The following is a 19,463-nucleotide window of genomic DNA, read 5'->3' as shown; positions in this document are numbered from 1 at the left end:
AGAACACACATGAAATACGTGTGTTCCAAATAACGATCTATTATTTCCACTCTAAAACTCCACTTCACTCACAGATAATCAATCAAGGAATGAGCTGGGGGAAGTTCGTGCACGTTCTAAGTTGGTGGGGGGATGGAATAGCCAGCTGCTTGCAGCTCGTCTTTATCGGCACATTTAGAAGACAAAAGACGCTGGCGGAGAGGTGTGAACGGATTTAAGAAGCGATTCAAGGTGGGACGGATCTACAAGTTTTTTCATAGGCTCTGTTAATTCTAGTGTTAACAGAAATGAGAATTAAACTGGCTTGAGAATATATTTTATCATGAGAACAACATTACTGTAATTCACTGTATACTTCAATCACATTGGAATTGTTTGATTCGTAGTATTAAACTGTGGAGCAGATGGGTAAATGGACACATTTTTCCTTTTTTTATCTAAAACATAAGGGCACTAGAAATTGTCACATGAGAAAAAATGGGATTTGTGGGACTTGATTTTCTTGAGAACTTGAAAATATATTTTCTGTTTTTTAGGGCTGTGCACTGAAAAGAATTTTGTGATATGATTTGTATCATAATACGGGGGGGGGTTACGATTCAAAATATATATTGCAATACTGTAAGCTAGGCAATATATTGCAATTTTTTTAAAATCTAATTTTAAGAAAACTGTCACAGTATAAAGAACACACCACATTATGCATAAAATCCAAGTAAAACAAGTTTATTTTAGTAAATATATGAAATTCTGCTTGTAGTGTGTAGGCCAGTTTTTAAATTTTTCATTCTCAAGTACAGTGATCCCTCGTTATATCGCGACTTTCGCGGCTTCACTCCATCGCGGATTTTAAATGTAAGCATATCTAAATATATACACACGTGGACAAAATTGTTGGTACCCTTCAGTCAATGAAAGAAAAACTCAAAATGGTCACAGATATAACTTTAATCTGACAAAAGTAATAATAAATAAAAATTCTATGAAATTTAACTAATAAAATTCAGACATTGCTTTTCAACCATGCTTCAACAGAATTAATAAAAAAAAACTCATGAAACAGGCCTGGACAAAAATGATGGTACCCTAGAAAAGACTGAAAATAATGTGACCAAAGGGACATGTTAATCCAAGGTGTGTCCACTAATTAGCATCACAGGTGTCTACAATCTTGTAATCAATGAGTGGACCTATATATAGGGCTCCAGGTAGTCACTGTGTTGTTTGGTGACATGGTGTGTACCACACTCAACATGGACCAGAGGAAAGCGAAGGAAAGAGTTGTCTCAGGAGATTAGAAAGAAAATTAGACAAGCATGTCAAAGGTAAAGGCTATAAGACCATCTCGAAGCAGCTTGATGTTCCTGTGACTACAGTTGCACATATTATTCAGAAATTTAAGATCCATGGGACTGTAGCCAACCTCCCTGGACGTGGCCGCAGGAGGAAAATTGATGACAAATCAAAGAGACGGATAATACGAATGGTAACAAAAGAGCCCAGAAAAACTTCTAAAGAGATCCAAGATGAACTTGAAGCTCAAGGAAATCAGTGTCAGATCGCACCATCTGTCGTTGTTTCAGCCAAAGTGGACTTCATGGGAGACGACCAAGGAGGACACCATTGTTGAAAACAAATCATAAAAAAGCCAGACTGGAATTTGTCAAACTACATGTGGACAAGCCACAAAGATTCTGGGAGAATGTCCTATGGACAGATGAGACAAAAATTGAACTTTTTGCCAAGGCACATCAGCTCTATGTTCACAGACGGAAAAATGAAGTATATCAAGAAAAGAACACTGTCCCTTCTGTGAAACATGGAGGAGGCTCTGTTATGTTCTGGGGCTGCTTTACTGCATCTAGCACATGGTGTCTTGAATCTGTGCAGGGTACAATGAAATCTCAAGACTATCAAGGGATTCTAGAGAGAAATGTGCTGGCCAGTGTCAGAAAGCTTGGTCTCAGTCGCAGGTCATGGGTCTTGCAACAGGACAATGACCCAAAACACACAGCTAAAAACACCCAAGAATGGCTAAGAGGAAAACATTGGACTATTCTAAAGTGGCCTTCTATGAGCCCTGACCTCAATCCTATTGAGCATCTTTGGAAAGAGCTGAAACATGCCGTCTGGAAAAGGCACCCTTCAAACCTGAGACAACTGGAGCAGTTTGCTCATGAGGAGTGGGCCAAAATACCTGCTGAGAAGTGCAGAAGTCTCATTGACAGTTACAGGAATCGTTTGATTGCAGTGATTGCCTCAAAAGGTTGTGCAACAAAATATTAAGTTAGGGGTACCATCATTTTTGTCCAGGCCTGTTTCATGAGTTTATTTTTTTAAATAATTCTGTTGAAGCATGGTTGAAAATCAATGTCTGACTTTCATTGGTTAAATTTCATAGAATTTTTATTTATTATTACTTTTGTCAGATTAAAGTTATTTCTGTGACCATTTTGAGTTTTTCTTTCATTGACTGAAGGGTACCAACAATTTTGTCCACGTGTGTATCACGGATTTTTCGCTGGTTCACGGATTTCTGCGGACAATGTGTCTTAATTTATTGTACATGCTTCCTCAGTTTGTTTGCCCAGTTGATTTCATACAAGGGATGCTATTGGTGGATGGCTTAGAAGCTACCAAATCAGAGCATGTATTACATATTAAATAAAACTCCTCAATGATATACGATGCGATTCCCGCGCAGTGCTTGATTGTTTGCTTTTTTCTGTCTCTCTCACTCACTCTGCCTGACGGAGGGGGTGTGAGCAGAGGGGCTGTTTGCCTAGAGGATACGGACGCTCCTCTACAAAATGCCGCTTTATCGCGGTGCTTCGGCATACTTAGAAGCACAAAAGCACACATTGATTTTTTGATTGTTTGCTTTACTCTCACGCTCACTCTCTCTCTGACATTCTCTGTCCCTGACGTTTACTTCTTTGAAGAGGAAGATATGTTTGCATTCTTTTAATTGTGAAAAGGAAATGTCATCTCTGTCTTGTCATGGAGCACAGTTTAAACTTTTGACTAATGGGTGTTATTTCATGTCTAGGGGGCTATAATAATGTTAACAGTGTGGGAGAGTTTATAAGGCCTTAAAATATATAAAAATAACCATACAAACATATAGTTTCTACTTCGCGGATTTTCATCTATCGTGGGGGGTTCTGGAACGCAACCCCCGCGATCGAGGAGGGATTACTGTAGTTAAAAGAAAATGCATTGTCCCTATAATGTCAAATATCATAACACTATATGTTAACTTAAATCTGAAAAAAGGAATTACATCTGAATATATCAATGAAAATTAAAAGTGTTTGCAGGATTCCTAAAGAAAATATTAAACAAATGTAACAGTCTCAGATCCTTAACTTGGACTGGACATGGTATTACAGTTTGTGTGTATGTCAGTGCTTATTTTTTGATGTAAAGGTTTGTTGTGGAGGAAGATGAGTTAGTCAACATGCCCAGCTTTCAGAACACTTCTCTGTGCGGTTATAATGTCTGCTGCAGCAGAGAAAACTCTCTCCATGGAGACGGATGTGCCAGGAATGCACAGGAAACACTTTGCTAATCTGGATAATTAGGATAAGGGTACCCATGCTCATGTTCCTTCCATCAACTGAAAGGATTTTCTTGGAATGGCAAAAATATTTTTTCTCTAAACCTCTTGATCTCAGCTGCAGCAGCATGAAAGCATGAAATCAAACTAGTATTAAGCAGAGTGGCGGCTCCGTGGCTGAAGATTTGTTCTGGTATCTGGAAGGTTGCTGGTTCAAATCCCGTTACTACTAGAAGGGGTCCTATTCAGTTTGGCCCTTAGGCAAGGCCCTTAACTTGAAAATTTCTCCAGGGGTGCTGCACAATAGTTAATCCGCTGCTCTGACCACCAAAGCTCATGAGAAAAGACAATTTATCCTGAGGGATTAATAAAGTATATCAACATTTTACAGTAAATTTACTACTACAACACAAATTTCTGAACCCAAATTCATCCTAGTACACATTTCTACTTTTGTACATAATTATCCAAGTCCAACTAAAAAAAGTAAATTGTACTGTATGTAATAAAAACAAACAGCCCAATTTATTAAATTATTTAAATACTGTGAACGCTGACCCGGACACACACAGACGGACAACTTAGTTCCACCCAACACACGTTTATTTGTACAATATTTATAAATTAGTGCAGTCACAAACCCCAGTGCTTCGAGCACCGATTCCCCCCCAATGTCGAGGCCACACAGTCCTGTGCCTCTCTTTCTCCTGGCCACCTCCAGTCCTCACTCCAGCTCCGTCCTCTTCCACCCCGACTGCTGGGAGGCTGCCCCTTTTATGGGGACCCGGATGGGCTCCAGCTGCTTCCCGGCACTCCTCTGCAGACACGCCCTTGTGTGGCGGAAGTTCCTGGTGTGGCGGAAGTGCTGGGCTCCAGGGCTGTCCAGGCAGCGGGGCGCCGCCTGGCGGTGGCCATGAGCCCCTACAGGGCTGGGCTTCCATGCCCCCTACCCGAGGCCACCAGCGTAACCAGGATGGACGCCCCCTCGCGGTCTGGAGGAGGTACAAGCCCTCCTCTGGTCCTCCTGGGCGTCCCGGCCGGGGTGCCACAATACATTATGTTGCTTTTTTATGGCAACCACCAAAGCAGTAGTCATTTTGGAGTAGGTCTCAATTTCGGCATTAGAGAGAAACGGTAGACCCTTAAACCTTAACAGCAGATGCCATGCACAGTGTCTGTTTCTCATTGGCATATCGCTTTCCCAGATCTTGTGCTATTGCAGCCTTGATGTTCTTCACTTTGTGTGTGTCCATCCAGTCTTTCTTTTAAGCTCATGGCAGGCTTGGCATGAAGTGGAGCCACAATAGAAAGAGTGGGTAAGCCCTCTTCTGACTTTAGTTAAGGTGGCATTCTTCATTGGCTTGAGTGCCTTGAGCACTTCCTCAGCACATGTGATGTCAGCCTCGCTCTGTATAAAGATATCCTTTTCACTCTCTGACCACTGTTGAAAGGAGTGCTGCATAGATGGCTGGTGGTTGTTCTAAAAATCTTTCTATGTCATAAGAGCAGTTCCACCTTGTGACAATGTTTGTGATTAACCAGTATTTTGGTAACTGGAGTAGATCTTGTTTGTGTTTTAGCTGGTTGGCAGCTATGGTGCTGCATCTGAAAAAGGTCGCAACACAGCTGATCCTGCTGAGCAGTCACTCCACAGGCTAGCAATTTCAGTGCTTTCTGCGAGGTGAGATTCAAGATGTGTGCAAAACAACATACGTGTCATATCTGCAAGTCCAGCCGCAACATTCATATTGGATGTATCGTTTGTTACAATGATAGGCTCTTTTGCTTCCAATCGCCATTCATTAATGGCCTCCTTGAGTAATGCTGCAATTTTGTTGTGTGGCTGTCATGCATTACTCTTGTTTGTAGCACATACAAGTTCAGCATCCACTCATCCGTTATGTGATGTGCTGTTATTGTTAAGTATGATTCAGAGGCCCTTGATGTCCATGCATTGCATGTCAAAGTGAATCTCTCAGCTGAGCCGAATCTAGTACCCTCATTTTTACCTCCTCGTACAACATGGGCACAGAAAAGTCAGTGATGTGTTGTCAAGGGGTATAGTGTAAAGAGGCTCCATTGTATTCGCCATATTTCGGAAGCATTTATTCTTTACAATACTGACAGGGTGCATATCTTTGCAAATGAAATAGAGTATTGACCAAGTTATTTTGTTTCCACAAGTTCAGGTCAGTGCTAACTTCAGTGTGTGAACTTGTTCCATAGTGCGTTGGGAGGGATCCACTCAATGTTTGCTGTTTACAGATCCTTTAGCTTTACATCAGAATGGTGTCCTGCTAAGTATGCTCTCAGATTTGTTGTGTTTCCCGAATATTTGATTTTGGCATGACACATATTGTAGATGGCATGGCTCTTGTCAATCTCCTTAGTGCCTTCTTACTGTGAAAGTCAATCTGAGCCCACATTTCGCTTTCCACCGACGAGCTGGTCCAACTCCTATGAATTCAGCCATCAGTTGTAGTGTTACTAGTCAGCTTGGTTTATCCCAATCCGCATTGTTTGCCAGATCCACACGCATCTGAGTATTGAAAGCCTGCATACATTAGCCCTTACACTATTTACCGTCTCAGTTTACGTTACGTGCTGAAGATAGATTAGAACACTGCTGTCTTGTGTTTGGGGGTGTAAACACAATGCAAAATGAATCACTGGGTGCCTTGAATCTTTGAATGTAAACTAGTAATTTAAGATTGATACCATGTTTTTGAGAATCAATGCAGTATCAAAATACATAATATTGTATTACTCAAGTGTATTTTTTTTTTTTTTTTTTTAATATATAAACACCCCTGCTTGTTTCTCAAAATTTTATTTTTAGAGATTTTCTAAACCTATTTGTATCAATTGTGAACAGAGTGGTCTACACAAGAAATTATTTTTCAATGGATCTGTAACAGGGCTAATTATTATACAATTTAATTGTAGTTATATACTTCATTTTGCATAAATGGATTCTTTTTATTGTAACTGTCATGTTATGGCTAACCTTTAGAGAGTATAAATATGTTGTTCAACACTTAAGTCAGGGCGTCCCTGTAATAAGGGCATTGCTCACATCTCCCAGCAGATGGCGCTGCTGTGTTAAAAGTAAATAAGTTATGCAAAACTAATGGAAACCTTCTCTTTCCAAAGCTGCTACCAAGATCTTCCACGCGTCCATCAATATTTGCACATTCAGACTGCTGGCTCTGCCTCATACCACTCACTATAGGTTAAAGGCAACACTAATTGCACTTTCCGCAACTCCATGAGCTGATCCAAGTCAGGATTCTTTCCGAGAATGCTTGCAGTCTTGTACACAGGCCAATGGATTTAAGCAGAGGAAAAGTTCAGTCCTTTAAACATACACTTGCAAAATAATAACTCTCTTTAATTGCATGCTTGTCCCCTCCCTCCTTTCCATACTCAAGCACACATCCCTTTGGCACAGTTTCTCAAGATGGATTCACTCTTCTGGCCATGTCCCGCTCCTAGATCAGCATGGCCCAATCAGAATTTTAAGTCAAAAATGCCACAGACCTAACTTAAAAAGGATTATGTGGGAATGAAGGAAGAAACTCCTTTGTCTATAGCATTTCACTGAAAGAGTTAATGAATGCACAATACTAATCCCAAAACTAGATGATGAATGTCAGATTTCCATGGAGTAAAAATGAGCCATACATTCATAACCAACTGGTTGTTGAGTGGAAAGTCAGTGGCCACATTATAAACAGTATGTGATAGAGAAATGCCAATAATCCTGCTACTTGAGGAACAACTGGAATTTTTGTGGCAGCAAGAATCAAGATTTCATATATATTGATGTATCTAAGACTATAGATCGCTTAACTGTTTACAAAGTGTCAGGGAAGGTAGAGAATATGAATGTGGACTGTGAATTGTAGTAAATTTAAAATACAGTATTCTCCATGTATTATCTTTTGTTTGATACATGCTTAAAATATTATATTGTATTGATCTACTGGTATTTATCTTATAGGGCAAAAGTACCTGGGTGGCAGGGAGAAGTTATGGTCACAACTGGTGAAGGAAAACCCATTAACAGACAGAGGTCTTAGGTGCAGGATTTGAAAAATATTTGATAATATGTAATACATAAAGCAGCCTCTCTCTCTCTCTCTCTCTCTATAGTGTTATGTGGGGTCTGACATATAAAGTGGTGCTAAAACACTCAAAAAAAGCAGCTCGCCTTTGATTTTACCATTGTCATATGGTTCTATTTTTAAGACCAATTTTTGTGATGCTACTTATTAACAAATAAAATGATGGCACGGTGTGATTTTGGTAACTGTTCCTTAAATATTTGACTGTATTCTGCATCCCTCTAACCAAAACACTACAACAGAATAGAAAATTTGTTTTAGGATATATGGAGGACAAACAACTGTGTCAAAAAAGTATATTTGTGTATGTGAATAGATGCAGCATTGGTTGTTATATAATGTCTACAGAACATAAACTCTGGCTTTCAAATGGAATTGGAGGCGCTTATATTAATTATATTTACAATTCCGCGTTTCTCACTCTTTAGTTAGTGAATGCAGAGTTTGAATTCAAGCACAGATTTCAGGAGTATCACAACCTTTGAAGGAAAAAGAAAAACTCAGAAAATGGGTGTCTGTTGAACAAGCACTGCCTTTTTTTTGCTTTTTTGATTTTTCCCAAAGAAGGTAATTTTGAAGTATATAAGACAATGCGGTAATATACAAAACACTGGCTGTGCTTGTCAGACAAGGTGGGCAAAGCTTTAGTAGCACACATGAACTGTTAAGAAAACAGATTTAACAGGGATACAGATATCCAGTTTCAGCTTACTTCGACTTTTATTCCAAAGTAAGCGACTAAACTCTTTGTACCAGTGATGAGACAGAGATGAACAGACATCATTTTATATGCCCCTCTGCCAAACATTCTATTCCAAATATGCAAAATGAATTCAAGCTAGAACATAAGACCTATATTTCAAGAAATAGCAACTGGGATGGCTGGAATAACTCACTTATGAGCTAGGCCCTGATTTTATAGCTAGAAGTGACTTTAATCCAGTCATGAGAGGTTTGACGTTTCTTCATGAAGTAGTTACATTCTTGGCATCCAAGGATATTCTCAAGGCACTCTCACTCATACCTATGGTGTAGGCTACACTTGTGTTTCAGTTACAGCATGCTTGTGTAAATATCTTAATTCAAATGAGTAGTGTTCAAGCCAGGGCACCAGGGGCACAAACTTGTATTCTGATTCTTGCACTTAAATTAAACATGCAAATATCTTAACTTAAAGCCAAGATAATTATTTCTTTTCAAATCATTGTTTAAACAATTGGATGGCTCACCAAAATTCAGCACTGTTTCACAGAATTTGTTATGAATGGGATGGCAATCACATTACTATGCCTCCGTGTCCTTATGTTTCATGTAAATCATACTTTCGCAAGCTAATTACCTGCTCTGCACCACAACACAACTCTGCTCCGTACCATAAGTAAAATGGGACACCAGCAGCTAAAGTCACTTCAGTTTGCAAGCAATTCACCATACTCGTGTTTAGATCTGACAGCACCGTGATGACTGTGTATGCGTCCAAAAAGAAGCAGGTTTTTATTTCAGTCTGTAACAGCCAGTGTAAAGTGTGGGCACATACATCGTCAGCACAGCACTGACAGATCTAAACACTAGTGTGGAGAATTACTAGCATTCTAAAGTGACTTTAGCTGCAGTGCTTGGCACCATAAGTAAAATGGGACTTGCACATGCAGCTAAAGTTACTTCAGTACGTGAGCAATTTGCCACGCTAGTGTTTAGATCTGACAGGTTCGAGCCGAGGTTGTATGCGTCCAAAAAGGAAAAGGTTTTGATTTGAGTCTGTAACAACCAGTGTAAAGTGTGGGCGCATACATTGTCAGCACAGATGTCAGATCTAAACAGTACCGTGGAGAACTGCTCACACACTGAAGTGATTTTAGCTGTAGGTGGAAGTCCCATTTTACTTATGGTGCCAAGCAGAGTTGCGTTGTGGTGCAGAGCAGTCCATTAGCCAGTGTGGAAGAATAATTTTAGGGTAACACATCATTCACCTGAAAGAAATGGCATAAAGGCTAAATACATGTCAGAAACCTGTTCAGGCACACCAGAAAACCAGATAAAGGTCAAGTGAACAACAAAATGTATACTGAAAAATAAGAATTGTTTAGGAAAAATACTGAGAAATGATGTACCAGAAGAAAGGTTGATGTAATATACAAAATGTACTGAAGGATGACTAAGAAATCAGCAAATGTCCTATAAATGAGAATGGACAGTTGTTATATGCACAGAAATTTAAAGGGTGGTGGTGCAACTCAAAAGGTATAAGAACCACCAGAATATCTGGATAAATAAAAGCTGACACACAAACGCTGGCGAATCTGCCTTTTTTTATTCAGTTTTATTATTAAGTGTTCCTGCTCACACTGAATTAGTATGCACCTTATGGTCCATTATTATCCATTTAGATCAAATAATGTCCTGTTCCACTGTCTCAAAACACCACTTACATCTAGTTATTCCCAGTTTCAAATAAAAACTAACAAACAGTGTCCGATCCCTGGGGTGGTAGTATGTATCGTGACTGAGAGAATAAAAGTGAGAGAGAAAAAAACGCTAACTTTTACTAGTACTATTTGTATATTCTTTAAGCAATCATACAAAAAAGTTTAAATGAAAAATAAATAAGCACTTAATATTCTAACATTATCACCCCTCTTCAAATTCAGATTGGGCCAGTGTAGTGCGTAAATGCTTTCTGATGGAATAGCAATGGCTGGCTCTTAGGTTGAACTCTGCACAACTTGTGTGAGTTCTGACAACGCTCATCTCTACAATACAATAACTACAACGTACAAAAGGCACACACATAATGGCTGGGCATCAAATTCGAACAAAGTGTGTTGGATCCATTAAGCAGACACATGAACCACAGTGCCACCAAGCCACCACATAACTAATGAAATGTCTTTGTTGTTACTTTTTATATATTAAAATAAAACTGCTAAAGTATGTATAGAAACAAAGATTTCTTTTCTGTTTTACCTGCCAGGGTTTCACATTTGTGATATCTGCACGTGTGTTTCCTTCAAATGGGCCTTTGTGAGGTTCACAGTAGTTGAGGTTGTGCAGAGCATGTGCTACGGCATAAACTGCCTTATACACGTTGTAGGTAGCTCTTAACTGAGACACATTGCTGTATTCCGTTTTAGTGCTCTTTAGATCCTCTGATCCTGTACATTCTTTACTGTTTTCCATAGTGTACTTTGTTGCTGTATCATTTTTATTAAACTTGCAACCAATTTTTTTTTTTTTTTCCTGGGAAAAAATATGTTTATTTGATCTTTGGACTTCAGGCTTCACACATTATATACCGTAGTTTATGCCTACATTGTGTCATTTATTACTAAAATATGAAAAATGTTTGTTTGAACGATGTATTTACACTGATTGTAGAAACGGAACACACATGAAATGCATGTGTTCCAAATAACGATCTATTATTTCCACTCTAAAATTCTAGCACTTCACTCGCAGATAATCAAGGCTGAAACTGGAAGAGCTTTCTTCACGTTCTGCGGCGGTGGCGCGGGGTCGGGGGGTGTATTAGTAGGCTGCTTGCCTTGATCTGCACATTTGCAAAACAAAATAAATTAAGGTGGGCCAGATTTGCAAGAGTTTTCGTAGGCTTTGGTAATTCTAGTGTTAAGGTGGACTGGTATTAAGAGTTTTTTTTTTTTTATATAGACTTCAGGAATTCTAGCATTAATAAACTTGGAAACTTAAAACTTAAGTGTAAACTTATACTTAAATGCAGAAACACAAACACAATTTGAGCATGCAAATTTTAAGATTAGTCATTTCAATTAAACTCTGTGTCTTGGAGTGGGGACAGTTTATGTATTCATGGGTCTGCCCAGTGCTGGTTTTCTTTAAGGATTTGTTGCATAGCAAAAAGAGAAAAATGTGAGCATCTTTGGTGAGTGAGTCGTTCACATGATCAAGTCTTTTCAGCCGCACATGTTCTAGCTTCAGGACTTGAATCCATGTTTTTCTTTTGATAAAGCTTTCTATGGTCGATCTCTTGATGCATGGTCTGCTTGATTTAGTGTAGATGTGACGTATCTCTATTGTGGGGGTTGTGAATGCTCCCTTATGACTAACTCTTCGGCAACAAAGGTTTTGTAGCATGCACTTTCATTTGCAATGTACCTTATTACAGTGGTGCTGTCAGTACAAACGGTTGAAGCTTGCAAGGGAATTTGCAGTTCTTGTTTTAGCATCTTATCAATTTTGACTGCTACCACAGCTGCTATTAGTTCAAACTTTGGTATAGTGACAGGTTTCAGTGGAGCCACTCTTAACTTCCCCATTAGAAATTAACAATGTCTCTTATGTTCTTTATCAGTCAGGAGAAGGAAATAGTGCCATACCAGTCTTAAGAGACATTTCCAAAATGTTGCATTTGTGCAGACATTATGTGACCAAATCCAACTGGTTTAATACACCTGTTTACATTGTAATTCACAAGTAGCTACAAATCATCCATCCACTTTTTCCCACTGTTGGACACTGTTATTGACACATGACTGACTGTGTAACTTTGCAGCCTTTCATTGTTGGTCCCTTTTATTAGGCTATTAACAGTCCATCCAAGAGCCATCTTCACACCATAAGGACCTTCACCTCTACTGTTTATGACTTGCCATGTCTCCTGGCTTACTTGTGGTAGGTGCACATCTTTGAGATAGGACCCTCTGGTAATATCCTTTTGCATAGGGATGTTCTCCCTTTTCACTGGTATAAATAGTTCAATGTGTAAACCCCTGGCAATTCAAAAAATGTTGTTTTCTTCTACCCTACAGACTTGTAATTCGGATAAAACTGAACATTTTACCAGTTTCTATTTACTTTATCCCTTTTCACAGTACTTATATGGATTTGAGCCTTTCTTGCAGGAAATTTTAACTGCTCTTGCAAGCTTTCTGTGCAGTATATACAGTGCATCCGGAAAGTATTCACAGCGCATCACTTTTTCCACATTTTGTTATGTTACAGCCTTATTCCAAAATGGATTAAATTCATTTTTTTCCTCAGAATTCTACACACAACACCCCATAATGACAACGTGAAAAACGTTTACTTGAGGTTTTTGCAAATTCATTAAAAATAAAACTGAGAAAGCACATGTACATGAGTATTCACAGCCTTTGCCATGAAGCTCAAAATTGAGCTCAGGTGCATCCTGTTTCCCCTGATCATCCTTGAGATGTTTCTGCAACTTAATTGGAGTCCACCTGTGGTAAATTCAGTTGATTGGACATGATTTGGAAAGGCACACACCTGTCTATATAAAGGTCGCACAGTTGACAGTTCATGTCAGAGCACAAACCAAGCATGAAGTCAAAGGAATTGTCTGTAGACCTCCGAGACAGGATTGTCTTGAGGCACAAATCTGGGGAAAGTTTCAGAAAAATTTCTGCTGCTTTGAAGGTCCCAATGAGCACAGTGGCCTCCATCATCCATAAGTGGAAGTTGTTCGAAACCACCAGGACTCTTCCTAGAGCTGGCCGGCCATCTAAACTGAGCGGTCAGGGGAGAAGGGCCTTAGTCAGGGAGGTGACCAAGAACCCAATGGTCACTCTGTCAGAGCTCCAGAGCTCCTCTGTGGAGAGAGGAGAACCTTCCAGAAGGACAACTATCTCTGCAGAAATCCAACAATCAGGTCTGTATTGTAGAGTGGCCAGACGGAAGCCACTCCTTAGTAAAAGGCATATGGCAGCCCGCCTAGAGTTTGTCAAAAGGCACCTAAAGGACTCTCAGACCATGAGAAACAAAATTCTGTGGTCTGAAGAGACAAAGATTGAACTCTTTGGTGTGAATGCCAGGCATCACGTTTGGAGGAAACCAGGCACCATCTCTACAGTGAAACATGGTGGTGGCAGCATCATGCTGTGGGGATGTTTTTCAGCAGCAGGAACTGGGAGACTAGTCAGGATAAAGGGAGAGATGACTGCAGCAATGTACAGAGACATCAGGGATGAAAACCTGCTCCAGACCTCAGTCTGGGGTGATGGTTCATCTTTCAGCAGGACAACGACCCTTAGCACAGAGCCAAGATATCAAAGGAGTGGCTTCAGGACAACTCTGTGAATGTCCTTGAGTGGCCCAGCCAGAGCCCAGACTTGAATCCGATTGAACATCTCTGGAGAGATCTTAAAATGGCTGTGCACCGACGCTTCCCATCCAACCTGATGGAGCTTGAGAGGTGCTGCAAAGAGGAATGGGCGAAACTGGCCAAGGATAGGTGTGCCAAGCTTGTGGCATCATATTCAAAAAGACTTGAGGCTGTAATTGCTGCCAAAGGTGCATCGACAAAGTATTGAGGAAAGGCTGTGAATACTTATGTACATGTGATTTCTCAGTTTTTTTATTTATAATAAATTTGCAAAAACCTCAAGTAAACTTTTTTCACGTTGTCATTATGGGGTGTTGGGTGTAGAATTCTGAGGAAAAACATGAATTTAATCCATTTTGGAATAAGGCTGTAACATAACAAAATATGGAAAAAGTGATGCGCTGTGAATACTTTCCGGATGCACTGTATCTGTACTGTCAGAGTCTAATAGAGCATACGTTTCTACACATCTTTCACTTATTTTAGACCTAACTTTAACTGGGACCACAGCTAGGACACACTCTTTACTGGCCCCGGTGGCAATGCACGTCTCTAGTGTTTCCACAGAAACGTACAAGGAAGAAATGTTCTTTTCTGAATTAGCATGCTCCTTTTTAGGAGGCGTGGCTTGATTGCCAGTACCCATTTCGTTATTCATATGCCGTATGACTGGGTGTAAATGAGAGTATATATGGAATAAAATTTTTTCTACACAGTTTTTACTAAGATGTCCTTGCTTAAGGCACTTAAAGCATAATCCCTTATCTCAAAAAGTCAATTTACTTTTGTATGTTAGTTTCTGGATTGCACTGCTTTCAAGAAGATTGTAACTTTCATTGCAAAATAGACAGTGCTTACCACACACACAAGCAGCTGTCTCTATCTTTTTGACTGAGGTGTCTTTATTCCCCTTTACGGCAGCAAAAGCAAAGCTTGAAGCGAAACTGCTATTCCGAGGGAACTTCCCTTGATCTTTGAAATTCATTTTCGTCCTTCAAGCTCAAGAAAGACCAAATAATCCATCAGACCTTCTCCATCGACCACCTTTTGGCTCTCTTCATGTATACATCTGCCATCCGCAGATGGTTTCCATAGAGGCTTTCAAGCTTCTTTCTGGTCTTTGTGTAACCTTCTGCTGGTGGAAGGTTTATACAGCTTTTAACAATTTCACTGGGTGAACCTTTGGTAAATTGTGTTAAGACAACCAATTTATCTCAGGGGTTCTCTATTAGCTCATCAATAGCACGATCAAATGCTCCAATAAAGTCTATATAAATCATTGGATGGCCATCAAATACTGGAACCTTTCTATACAGCATGAGGTATTTGTGCCTTATTTTGCTGTTCATAATGCTGTTGGAGAGGCTCATATTTATTTTCATTTCTATGTAAAAAGCCACAAATATCTGCATCATATGGCTCTTCATTTCTCACATCTGGTTTCTCAGGAACATTATAGGGATTTTGTTTACTTGGAATGATGTTACATCCTTTATGAGTTCTCAGTTTTGCATTGGATTCTGCAATTGCTGCTTCTAATGCCAGCTGGTCTCTTTTAGCCTTTAGCTGCGATTCCTCAAATTCTTTTTTGGCTTTCAACTTATGCCTCTTCCATATCTTGAGGCTGCTGTCTTTGCGACCTCAGTTCTGGTGAGCAATACTGCGTGTTCAGTTTCTTGTAGCCTGATGGCACTAACAGAGGAAGCTGTTGAATTTGCTCGACTTTTAGTTTTTGCAGAAATTTGGGAGACACTGTCGGCTGTGATATGGTCAATAAGTCTGTAGCCCTTGAATTGGTTTGCAGAATTGGGAGGCAGCTTGGAGACTTTCATTTTGACATGTTTCCAAAACCCATTCCATAGTCTTTTCCATAAACGTAGAGTCTTCAGTTTAATATCAAAACCTTATGTAGCCTTTTCCGTTCATCTTTGTCACTTTGCACGGATAATAATTCATCACTTAACTTTTTTTTATTACATATCAGGAATGAGATTTTTTTTACAGTTAAGATTTGTTTTTTGTAAATCTTTTATGTGCTTCATCAGACTGACTAAATGTCCACGTTTTCCATCTATTTCTGACTGAAGATCAACACAGTTCTGAAGGATTGGCCAGTAGCATGCGTCTGGAGATTAACCCAGGCTGCGCCGATACGGTAAACTGCTTGCTGTCGTCATGGAGATGGTCCTTCTCTGTTGCGTCACAATTGTCAGGGTAACCACTCAGGCTTCCGTGTGGAGTTTGATGTTCCCTCGGGCTTCCGAGTAGAGATGTCATGTTGATCATGCACTAAGACTGGTTCCCAATAAGGTATATAAGCTCCTTTATCTTAGTTTATATATTCACACAAGGAGTGCTAATGGTTCTGTCAAATGTTCAACTCTGATCAAAAGACAAAGATTAAAAATATGTATAGAGTCTTTCAAATCCTTGCTTTTCTTCCGTCGTGGGCCGACGTCAGGCTTAAATGGGCAGGTTTTAAACTTTAACTGTAGCTACAGGTGAGTAAAGCAGTATCAAGCACAGGTCAAACGTGTGTCGAAAGAAATCTCTCAGTCCAAAAGTTTTTTTTAAAAGATTTAGTGCAAATTCAAAGAAAATATTCCACACAAGAAGAAAAAAGGTTGTTACACACGTTAAAAAAAGGCAAAAAAATGGGAAAAAATATTTTCTCTCTAAACAGCTATTCTTATCAAACTTCAGTTGTTTCTATACTTAAAGATGCTTTACTTCACCTTCATTACGCACTAAACATATGGCACTTTCATACTACTGGACACGTAAGGCACGGTTTAAAACCTTGTGCCCTCCATGCCTTACACATGCCAAGGAAGATCACTAACTGAGGCTAATTTATTGTGCATGGTGAGGAGATCCCAGGTATCTAGTGTTACAGTAAGCAGTCGAGATTTGTTCAGGTATTTGTTGTAGGTAGGAAAATTTTCAGTATTCAAAATCTTAACATTTTACCAGGACAATAAAAAAAAAAATAAAACTAGAAAAAACAAAGCACAAATTAAAAGTAGTACTTCTCTTACTAGCCGATTATTTTTTGTTTGCAAGCCTAAAGCTTACCATGAAGGTAAGTTTGACACTTTAGTAACAATTTTCAGACGTTCTTGAAGGGAATTCAGCCAGTCATTCAGCTACTTTGAAAGAACAGGCAGATTCTTGCTCAAGCTTTTCCAAGCAAGAGTTGGAAAATATTTATCTTAACCAAGAACATCACCAATGTAAGGAAGAATTAGAAATACATCAATCACACTTTGACACCTCCCTGGGAAACCTGGATAAAAGAATGGAGACTCTTTTTGACAGGTGAATCTCAAATTTAGGAGCAGCATAGTGGATCGCAACTAGCCAGATCTGTCTTTGCAAAGATATTTGAGACCTAATGCAAGTTTGAAAATCCCGTCTACATGTGCATTGTAATTTTTCAAAATGCAAAATAATTTGCAGTATGCAACCATATTCACACTAATGTAGCTTTATAAAAAAAATAAAATAAAAAAATAAAAAAAAAAGTGATTCTCTGGAATGACCACATCAAAACTTTGTACAATCTCAAAGAGAATGAATCAACAAGGACTTGAAACTTTCTGTTCACTAAAAATTCCCCTTCGGAATAGATAGATAGAATATGCAGCCTGAGTAATTTTGCTCAGAAAAATTAACACAAATTGGCAAAACTATTACAGACATACTAATCCAGAAGTAACGAAGGAGCAAATGCCAATATTAAATTCTTAAAAGTCTGTAAGAACAGTTACTCAAAAACGCTACACTTCCTCATAATGTTCACAAATCATCCAGAAAATAGCTGTGTTGAGTTGTAAGTGGCCACAGACTAATTCCAGCGTATTTCTGACTTCAATAAGCATTTTTTCTAAAATATGCATCTTGTTGATTCTTAATAATTTACTGTGTTACCACTTGAAAGTGTAACGCAGTATATTTTTCTTACCTCCAGGGTCTGCTCTCTTTCTCCATAATCCTCCTTTATCTTTTGTTGCTCTGTTCTAGAAAAATGACTAGATCTTCCCCTCAATATTTTCTATCAGCCTCCCTGATTCATCACTCTTGTCCTATAGTGTGAAAAAACTGGACACCTATCATTATGAGGAGAGTATCTTCCCTGACCACTTTCTACTACATCCATACGATATAAACACAGTAGGTTACTAAATGTTCAAGCATTTTAATTATGTATTAATGGACTGCATATTGCCAACAAGCTAAAGTATACAAACAAGATACAAAAAAAGTGTTTTAATTGGATTTTAGTTTGTACTGTATGCAGTGTTATTTTGAAGAGTTTTACACTGAAAAAATTGTGGAAATACAACAGAATGGAGAAGAGATATAATTAATTAATTAATTAACAACAATAAAAAGTTCTCCTTGCTTGAATTACCTTAATCTGCTTCTCTTTTTTTTTCCGAACATCCTCCCATTCATTCACCATTCTTCCCCAGAGAATCCATGAGTCTTCTTCAAGGTGGCTCAAATTACTGGAAGCAGAAGAACTGGACACCAGAGAAGAACCACTATTTCTGCGTGATCCATTAACAGATCGAAGGGACTTGCTGTCAGTCTCCAGAAGCCTTTAGAAGTATGCAAAAGAAAAAATAAATTAGAATCTTAGAATAAAACGAGACTTTCACTTACAATATCTTAATCACTTGGGAAATATGTTGGGGAGAGAGAGAGAGATGAACTTTCCAAATAAATGCTTTTTTTGGTTTGAAGAGACATAGTGTTGTTAGACAGCTCATTTTTGCTGGTGTATTGTCTATTTAATAAAAAACAAAAAAAAAAAAACAAACTTGGAAGGGGGACCAGGGAGATGAGACGCTATCTTCTTGGAAGACACTTAAGACCAATGAGACAAAAGAGATTGGCCACGGAACGTCTCGCGGGGACCTTAAACATGAGACTTGGTGCCAAGAGATTGTCCCAGGACCGTCTCGTGGGGCTTTGGAATACACGCACTACTTACAACCATTTTCAAATAAAACCATGGTCATCAAAACTGTAAGTCATGTAAAGGCTTTAAGCAGACACATATCCTTTGCTCTCAGCTCATATAAACCATATAAGGACAATAAGTTCTATATGAAACGTCAACAATTAAGCGAAGAAGAAAGAGCAGCGGCAAGAAAAGAGACCCAAGCGTTGGAGAGAAAAAAAAATGCAGATAAGAAATTATGAAAGCAGTGGAATTCAAAAGGCTCAAAAAAAAAACACGATGGCACGATACACATGCAGAGAAAGAAAGAAATATGAAAACAGTAAAATTCGAAAGTATCAAAAAAAAAAAAAAAAGGAACGTAAAGTTGCACAAGAACAAACAAACAGAAATTATTACTCAAAAAAAGGGAAAATAATCATCATGGACCAGGTTAATTGAAAAAATATCAGGGCAAAGTGAGGTCAGAAATAAAAGCCAAAGAGTAGAAAAAGTAAAACGTCATAAAGTGGTTCAAAAACGAGGGGGCGAAACACATGCAGAGCAGGTTAGAGATAATGAAAATAGTGGAATTCAAAAGAATTCAATAGCTTTTGCTATGACAATTAACAAATCACAGAGACAACATGAGAAAAAGTCAGGTTATTTATTAGAGAAAAAGAAACTACATTCACTAATGGGCATATAAGTTACTGTCATAATGCATCTCCA

At 38.9% G+C, this 19,463-nt stretch overlaps 1 protein-coding gene across 5 annotated transcripts in view; it reads right to left on the bottom strand.

Annotated features, from left to right (window-relative positions):
• The window catches only part of evi5a (ecotropic viral integration site 5a), a 227,267-nt gene that overhangs the window by 169,953 nt on the left and 37,851 nt on the right, over positions 1-19,463 (bottom strand). For all 5 annotated transcript variants that reach the window (XM_039734778.1, XM_039734774.1, XM_039734777.1 and 2 more), the window contains one exon: positions 18,198-18,387. In XM_039734778.1, coding sequence (XP_039590712.1) covers positions 18,198-18,387 — 190 coding nt within the window. The remainder of the gene's footprint in view (positions 1-18,197; positions 18,388-19,463) is intronic.

Source organism: Polypterus senegalus, chromosome 14, assembly GCF_016835505.1.
Source record: "Polypterus senegalus isolate Bchr_013 chromosome 14, ASM1683550v1, whole genome shotgun sequence".
NCBI classification, from domain to species: Eukaryota; Metazoa; Chordata; class Cladistia; order Polypteriformes; family Polypteridae; genus Polypterus; species Polypterus senegalus.
This window is presented reverse-complemented; position numbering and strand designations above follow the sequence as displayed.